Raw genomic sequence first — 9,625 nt, 5'->3', positions numbered from 1 at the left:
GCTAAATTAGGGACGGCCAGCGCAGATAGCCCTCGTGTAGCTTTGCGCGAAATTCAAAACAAACACAATAGTCACATAGAATAGCAGCCTGGCCAGTTATAACTGTACTGTGAGTAGAGAATCTTATGTTTACAAATTAACTTACGTTCACTTATTTTCATTTGCTATCCGTGTTCAATTTAGTTTTTTGCTCAACAGTTTTGAACCTGTGTTTTGCAGACACTTTACACTTTCCTGTCGGACATCGGTGTACTTATATACCACAATAGCAATCGAGACTGAAACATGTGTTCACAGATAAACTGTTGTCATTACATTACTTCAATCCTGAAAACTACTTAAAGGAGACTAAAATACAATCTCGAATTTGGATCATTGGGATTTCTCTTAATTTTGTCTTAATACGTGTTAATAATATATTGTTTTTTTTGTGCTCTGAGACACTTGAAATATGTTTAGAAAATATAATAAACTATAAAATCTTATATTTATAAACAAAAATAATAGTTAAGATATCAACGTAGAATGAACAAGGACCAATAGTTTCTAACTCAATGGTAATGACTTTGCCACTCTAAGCAAGAGGGGTGTGACATTGGGTGATAACTGAATTTAACGTATTTACTTATTAAGAGATGGAGCCACACGCAAATATAACCTTGTACAGCAAATGCCTTTTTTTCTTTTTTTTTAGTATAAACTGTCAGGACTAACAGCTTAAACGATGATACGTCTGATAAGTTACCAGCAAACAGTACATATTTTTTCGGATGTATCCTGAAGAAGATGTCGCACAAGATAAGAATAAGTTTTTTTTTTTAAAGTTTACTACATTTACATTAATGCCTTGGAAAAAAAATCTACCTATGAAATTCTTATCAAAACCTACAGCTGGTGCATCTCGGAAGGATTCTGGTACATGTTGTGCCCTTGAAAAGATTCATGTACTTATCAACTGGTACAATCTTAAATAATCTCTCTAGAGTTCTAAACATACTAAACGTCTATTCTAATTAAAAAACTATTAAATCAAATAAACGTTTACAAAGATGCATAAACAAAATAGAACAGGAACTAGTTAAGATTTTTTAAAGCTGAAATCACGATTTATTGTGAGAATGGTTGTGCAGTATTTATAATGTTGACTGAGATCATCGTCTATCTCAACAACAGGCAATATTTCTTTTGTGAGAGCAATCTACAGTTTGTTGTAAGAGAAGATTAAACATTTCTAAGATGAATTCTACGTTTCGTTATACGATCAGATAGAGTAACCACTTATGAAATCGACACCTTGGCTCGTAATAAGTTCAGATAAACGGAGCTTTTTTAAGGTTAATATCCTTTGGACATTTTATAAGAACAACATAATTATTTGCTATAAGCAGAAATAATGAAATGGTTTGCTACAGGGTTAATTTTTTTGTTCCGGAATTTCGCGCAAATTTGCACAAGGGCTAACTGCGCAATTGAACCTATGTATGGATAGGAGGCAGCTAATTAACCGTACCCACCGTCAACTTTTGGGCTACTTTTATTTAATTGAATAGTGCAATTGGCCGTCACTCTTGTTATAACACACCCACGGCTTCCAAGTGGAACGCGAGCCATGAATCTTTTAATAATGCTGCTAATCGTTAGGGCACATCCGGACTTATAGTGTCAGATAAAGAAATATTTTGTAAGATCAATATCATGGAATGCTATAAGGTCAGGTAAACAAGTATTAACACGACTTATATAAGAATTTCTTTTATAAGATAAGAATATATGATAAAAATCGATAACATGGTCAATTATCAGATCAGTTAAAGAACTTTTTTGTAAGATCAATATCAACGCTTTTTTTTGTAACTAGAGATAAGAAATAATTACTAAAATTGTTATAGCTTGCTAAAAGATCAGTTAAAGTAATGTTTTATAGGATCAATACAATGGTTTATTATATAATCAAACAAGTCATTTCTGAGATGCCCCCCAGTGTGACAGCGGTATGTCTGCGGACTTACAACGCTAGAAACCTGGTTTCGATACCCGTGGTGGGCAGAGCACAGATCGCCCATTGTATAGTTTTGTGCTTAACTTCAAACAGAGAAACAAATTTATTTTAAATGCCTCCCAGTGACACAGCGGTACGTCTGCGGACTTACAACGCTAGAAACCTGGTTTCGATACCCGTGGTGGGCAGAGCACAGCTAGCCCATTGTGTAGCTTTGTGCTTAACTGAAAAAACAACACATAGTTTCATTCTAAGTAGGTAACGTGCTCTAATTGTTACCCTACACGATCATTAAACATTAACTTATAAAACTCATGTAGTCTAGCAAATACCTTTAATTAGGGTTAAGCCAACGTTCCTGCTGTCGTGTTTATTTATTTGAAGCACAAAATTAGCCACCACAATGATTAAAACCTGAATTTTAGTGTTATAAGCCTTCAAGCTTTTTGTTTGGCCACGCGAACCCCTAATGTTGTTCCTTCTTCAGTGAATCTGGCATCGCAATGTCAGTAGATACGGTCAAGTTTCTAAATATTTCATATACAAAGATATTATGTCATTAATATCTTCGAATCAATCGAATGGTGACGTGAAAGTAGAACACATTTATTAAAATAGCATTCTGTGCGATGAAACTTTCGAAATATTTATTACAAAAATAAGACTAAGGTATGTCTTTGCAAAAGTAATACCGTGGGCCATTTTGTTTCAACTACAGTACTTTTGGAAAATCCCTAAGATACATTTTATCACAGCTTCTTATTTCAAAGTCAGCTATAGTACTTTTGGAAAATCCCTAAGATACATTTTATCACAGCTTCTTATTTCAAAGTCAGCTATAGTACTTTTGGAAAATCCCTAAGATACATTTTATCACAGCTCCTTATTTCAAAGTCAGCTACAGTACTTTTGGAAAATCCCTGAGATACATTTTATTACAGTTTCTTATTTCAAAGTCAGTTATAGTACTTTTGGAAAAATCCCTGAGATACATTTTCAAAGCGAATATTTTAAATTTTGTCTATAGTCTTACAGAAATGGATTTTAATTTATTTGTTATTAAACCCAAAGCAACGCCATGGGCTATCTGTGCAGTAACCACCGCGAGTATGGAAACCCGATTTTTAGCGCCGTAAGCCCTCAGATTTATTGTTCAGCCACGGGGGTGGAGAAGTGAGAGTCTGAATTACAAGACATCAAACAAACATAAAATTTGTGGCTACAAACACTAATGAAACTGGTTAAACTTTTTATGACGGAACATTTCCAAAACTGTCAATAAGAAGTAATAATAATCGTGTTTTTTTTAATTCTCTGTGAGCATGTTGATATTTAATTAAAACAGGCACGTTGCACTCTGACGTGTATTGGTGTGAAAAAAAAAGATAAAAATCCTAATGATGCTAGAAAAGAGGCCACAACAATGCTAAAGTATAAGCCTTTTAATATATCGAATAAATTACAAAAACACACACCGAAGCTTTGTTGTAAACAAAGGTAAAATATAATGACTAAAGTTTGATATATATATATATATATAATTACGTATACTGCTAATGAGCATTGTCAGTTATATATATACAACTAACGTTGACACCTGTTCGAGTCATATTAGTACAACTGCATGTTTCTCGTTTGTTTATAAAGTTTAGTAATTAATATCACAATAATACTGCAATCAGTAAGTCAGTATTTGTGGTAAATGGCGTATTTTCTTAAACTATTATATTCCATGCCCATGCCTTGAACATAAAATGCTTTATGAATTTCTGGATGAACTGTCTTTATTTGTTGTGTATATTATATATATAAAATTGGCTCTAAATATCTATTGTTTTGTCCTGTATTAAATATGTTATTGCTGTTTGTTTATCTACATGACGAGAAAAACCACATTGTGTAACACTAACAGGAATAATGCTATTCTATTTCCCAGATATCCATTGAAATGGTTTTAAAGTAACCCAATAGAGCTAAAAATGCTCGTAAAGTTCAGCACCAAAACCAATTTATAAAGGTAATTTGTCATTCATTTTTTGTTCTAAGTTTTTTGTTTCCTCTTAATATTATTTAACAAGAGAAATGCCATATGACTTATATTCAAATGTTAAGGTTGTTTTTCTTTCTTTTTTATACATTATAGTGTCAAGCAAACAGATGTTTCTTTTGCGTTTATAGTTACTGGACTTTGACGATGCCTGAAAATTAACTTGATCTCATTTCTAGGCACGACAAGACCCGGTATTGCATTTAGATCTGGCGCATCAGCTCCCTCTGGCAGATAAACGTCAAACATCTGAATGATAGTTCCTAGACCTAGCAACAGGGTGGATTTTACTAGTCCATCGCCCAAGCACGTCCTCTTTCCTGTTCCAAACGGGAAAAAGTAGCTGGGCTTTAAGACTCGGCCCTCCTTCGTAAGAAATCTAGCCAGAAAGGGGGAAAATATAAAACATTGAACTGTTTGGTTGTATTCAGTGACAAGAACAAAATATTTGGGTATTAAAATATTTTCACGGTATTAAAAAGTAAGGCTTAAGAAGGCTTAGAATAGTGCTTAATAAGGATATTTATGTTTTATAAGTTACACTTGCTGAAAACTATGCGTTAAATTGAAACTTGGAAAAACAAATAGAAGACATTTTTGATTATATTTTAGAAGATTTTGTTTTAAGTCAAAGGAACAGAAAACTGCCGAAAAAACAATCCTCATCTAGCAAATACTTCATGATTATTTATTGCTATAAAGATAATTGCATATTTCAAAGAACAACTAGTTTGAATGGCCAATGAAAACTTACCGTTCCGGGCTGAATCTTCGAGGTTCTTTCCAGTAATCCGAATCCATGTTTAGGTCGAATGTATTGAACATAACCATAGTATTTTCGGGAACATAAAACCCTAAAAATAGATGTAATTCATTTTAATGGGAATAAGTAATCAACGAAAAGAAAAATGATTAAAATGGCTTTATTGTATTTTCTATAGAACTTCCTTAGAACCTATTTGGATTAGTTATCCTATGAATATTAAGACAGTTTATTTGAAACTGGTATTAATCATCAAAATCCTGTTTAAAGCGGTATAAAGCGATATTATCTTTTGAAATTTAGTAGACAGTTAAGGACGAAAAAAAAAAAAGATATATTATAAGGCTTATTCTAGCCTCCCGTGGAATAACGTTATCTACAAGAGAAACACTGAATATATTTATAAGATCCCTACTGATTCTTGACCTACTAACCTTGAACGCTTGTGTCCTTGGTGGCTACATGAGGGATTATTGGTGAAGAGACGACCCGCAAGACTTCCAGGGCTGTTGCCTCAGTGTATGACAAAGATAGTTTGTCCTGAAGGCATGGATGTCTGTGATTATGCGTAGCTTGAAACACCTCGGCCTGAATCCTTTCCTTCACTTCAGGGTGTCCAGCTACTAAGTAGAGTCCCCACAACCATAGATTTCCCAAAACCGAGTGCCCTCCACAAAGATCATCTACTGTAACTTCTGCATCCTCACGAGCTAGTTTACCTCCAGCTTTGCGATCTTCTTTAATATGTTTTAAAAAGATGTCAACCAGATCCCGGGGGTTATTTTCGTCTAATGTTTCTTCATGCTCATTAAATATGGTTTCCGTCAACTTTGTAACTTCGTCTGCTTTGTCTCGCAGCTCTTGTAGTCTCTTTTTATTAAATACTTTCAGCCAGGGCATAAAATCAATGGCAAAACCTTGAAAGAGCTCTCTGAAAACGACATCGTAGATCTCAACAACTTTTTGAAAAGTCGGATCTTTTGGTTCGAATCTCTTGTTACATAAATACTGATAGAAAATATTAGCGGTACAGACAAGAATGAATGGCCTGGGCTCGATCACTTGATTTTGAACAGTAAGTAAACTTGAAATCAAGTCTTGTAATTCTTTGGTGATGAAGGAATTCATTCGCTCGACACCATGAGAGGCTGATCGAGGGTGCATATAAGGAAAGGCGAGCTCACGTCGTGTTTTTTGTTTCGGTGACCAATCACACAAAGCAACTGCTGTTTGAATAGGAATAAGATTAAATTAATAATCCATCTAAATTAACAGTTGTTGATCTCAGACCAGTAACCCATTATAGTTAATCTTAGCGAAAACTGGCAACAAAATGATATCCAAACGAAATAATGTATAAAAGTTTGCACTGCATTATATAATATAACCGAATAAATATAAAGTGTAATCAGTCTTATATAGATAATTATATACCCCGAAGATTCCAATTTTAAAAGGCCTAGGAAACCAAATGCAATTATAAAAATAACTTCACATACCACTACAATTCGTCCAAATCATCATAACTTTACAGAAAGCTCTATGTACTTTATTGAAAATGGTGAATAAAAAAGTGCACGTAATGTAATTCGTTTTCATTTGGTAACATGGATGATCTATTTTTTAATAAAGTGTTATTTGAATTGTTTTACTGAAAGAAAAAGAATAAAGTTGCTTTTACATCAAACCTTTACAGAGATATACTCAAACCTTTTACAGAGATATAGTTTGTTACGAATTTCGCGCAAAGCTACACGAGTTCTATGTGCGCTAGCCGTCCCTAATTAGCAGTGTAAGACTAGAGGAAAGACAGCTAGTCATCACCACCCACCGCCAACTCTTGGGCTACTCTTTTACCAACGAATAGTGGGATTGACCCTCACATTATAACGCCCCACGGCTGAAAGGGCGAGCATGTTTGGCGTGACTGGGATTCGAAACCGCGACCCGCATATTGCGAGTCGAGTGCCCTAACCACCTGGCCATGCCGGGCCTGGAGATATATTAAAGATGCAGGTATCGCTTCCGACGAAGAGGTATTTGAAACTGACGATGTACGCAGACTGAAGAAACTTCGAAGTTGAATAATTTCCGACGTTACACTTTTTAATTGCCCCCTTCCCCAGTGGCACAGCGGTATGTCTGCGGACTTACAATGCTAGAAATCAGATTAACTTACAAACACTTTTAATTTTAAGCCAATTCAAGGTAGACAAGTTATGTTAGTAAACACGCACGCAGACGTAACAAGCAACACCACTTAATGAGGATATATTAAGGACATGTAAATGTATGTTTTCTGTAAAAATGGTTACTTTTCTTATTTATAAATCAATGTTTTGCAAAGATTAGTTATTTTGCGATTTTCTTTTCGAAATCTTTTTGTAAACCTCTTAAAAGCTTCTTTTGTTTTTACACTTTTCAGAAAAATCTGACAAAAAATTGCATCATTAATAATGGGGAAACTTGCAGCTTAAGGCTCAGATTCATACAGACAATTATTGATAATCAAGGTAAATTATCGTTATAATATTAAAAATGTTTGTAATAACAAACTTTCGTCTTAACAAAATGAGTATTTGGATAAATTATAATTCTCCGGCAAGTTTAAGTTTTTTAGCTAACTAATAAAGCATTGACAAACATGTACAGATCTGTTTGTTTGAAGTTAAGCACAAAGCTACACTATGGGCTATCTGTGCTCTGCCCACCACGGATATCGAAACCCGTATTCTAGCGTTGTAAGTCCGCAGACATACCGCTGTGCCACTGGAGGGCTGTACAGATCTGATTTTCATAGAAAAACAGCTCCTGTTAGGTCTTTTAATAATAATTATTATTATTATTATATATATATATATTAATATTGCTTTTGATCACACCTCTCTTGTTCTATTTATAATTTTAGACCCTGCAGTTGAACTCGTGTTCGAACTTACAGATGTTTATTACATGTTGTACCTTCCCATATTCATTATCGATGTACACGGACATAAAAAAACTGTTATTATTCAAATTGGTATTTAGAGAACGATATAGAAAAGAACAAAAGAAAACAACAATTGTTCTGTATATGTGGTTGGTTTGTAAAGTTATTATTATTATTTGGACAGTCGTATATATGTTTAAGAATACCCCAAACTCCCGCCCTCATACAATAAATCAACTGAAATCAATCATGAAAGTATGTACTAACAATATACGCCTTATATGATGTGTGGCCATCTACTAAAAAAAACGGCAAAAATATACAAACATATCTTTGATCTAATGTTAACGTCGGAATTGAATTCAAACTAATATTAGGATTATTAGGCCTACCATTTCATTAAACAACCTTTTAACCAAAGGTTGTTTATATTAATGGAAAGCAAAATGTTCTGGCTTAACTGAAAAATAAATATATTGTTTCTATCTGAGAGCACAAAAAAAGATAAACTTACAAAAGTTTCTGTCTCCACGAAAAATAGCATGGAAACGTAGAAAATTGGGTCTGTTGGCGAAGTCCTTGCTTTTACTGACAAGGACCTCTCTCATAGCGGCCAGAGAGCTGACCACCACGCAGCGCCGAGAACCCAGAGTCACACCATATACATCGCCATACTTTTTCCGTAGAGCAGAGAACCCATCCCAGGGGTTATCGTAGCGGCCAATAATGTGTGAAGAGCCGAGAACTGGTAGTCCTCGTGGTCCAGGAAGAACTTGAAGATCGGAGGCTAGTCGGAATTTTTGTCTTCTGATGTGAAGCACCAAGGAAATGGCAGCTAGGATTGTAAAAACAGCAGACAAGGCGATAGTAACTGGAGCTAATGTGTATAGAATCATTCCACCGACTTCGAGATTTCTATAAGCTTCGAAACAGTGATAACTTAAATGTAGTTCAACATAGTTTTCTTCGTGTCTGCGCTGAGTGAGAAGGACAAGAGTATTTATACTTCAGTGAGCACACACTGCCTACTGTATCACTCTCGTTTCTTCCTAGCCCAGCCCACAACTAGCCCCTCCTCTCTTGGGGCAGATCATCTAGGCTGCATTGACCATGCACCTAGAAGCGACACTAAGAATTATATAAGCCTGAAGGAGACCATTAACCAATAACTATCTGCTCTGAAGCCACATGAATACGCACGATACAGATCCTAAAAATATTTATAGATATATTTATTAATATTCGATCTGAATTAAAAACATTAAAGTGCGAAAGAAAAATGTCAACGAATGAGTAACTTTTGTATGTTTCTTTCAATTTCTTTAAACCCTATTTATAAAACCCTAATATTTTACAAAACTAAACTAATATTGTTTTTTTATTTTTAATCTGTATCATAAACGTTTACGTGTGTTTGTAGTTAAACACAAAGCTACATAAAAGGTCATCTGTGCTGTGCCAACTACGGCTATCGAAACCCGATTTTTAGGGTTATAAGTTCGTAGACTTGCCGCTGTGACACTGAGGGACACGTTTATGTTCAGATAACTATTTTTTCAAGAATAATAACGTTGAAGTTAACCAATAGTAAACTATTCACATGTCTATAGATTTATTATAAACATCCCTTCATTAACCAACATTTATATATCATTATAAGTAATAAAACAAATATATATGTTCAATCTCCTGGTGCTGGAGGCCGGTACTAAACCTAAAAGAGTAGTAATTACAAGCTATTTTAATGTTTCAGGTATAATTTCAAAATAAACAGCTCTTACGAAGACATTGTAACACACAATATCTAGATATTTTTATAATGTTTGTTTGTAATTAAGCACAAAGCTACACAATGGTCTATCTGTGCTCTGCCCACCACGGGTATCT

The 9,625-nt window shown here is 34.5% G+C and overlaps 1 protein-coding gene across 1 annotated transcript; it reads right to left on the bottom strand.

Annotated features, from left to right (window-relative positions):
• Window positions 1–4,136: 4,136 nt before the first annotated feature.
• LOC106458661 (cytochrome P450 307a1-like) lies at window positions 4,137–8,634 on the bottom strand. Its single transcript, XM_013918191.1, has 4 exons — window positions 8,253–8,634; window positions 5,244–6,035; window positions 4,801–4,900; window positions 4,137–4,425 (listed from the first exon to the last, which is right to left on the bottom strand). Exons 1-4 carry the CDS (start codon window positions 8,632–8,634, stop codon window positions 4,137–4,139), a joined length of 1,563 nt encoding a protein of 520 aa, XP_013773645.1.
• Window positions 8,635–9,625: the final 991 nt, after the last annotated feature.

This window comes from Limulus polyphemus, unplaced genomic scaffold (assembly GCF_000517525.1).
Source record: "Limulus polyphemus unplaced genomic scaffold, Limulus_polyphemus-2.1.2 Scaffold498, whole genome shotgun sequence".
NCBI lineage: Eukaryota > Metazoa > Arthropoda > Merostomata > Xiphosura > Limulidae > Limulus > Limulus polyphemus.
The sequence above is the reverse complement of the archived record's forward strand: the minus strand, read 5'-3'. Positions and strand labels throughout refer to the sequence as shown.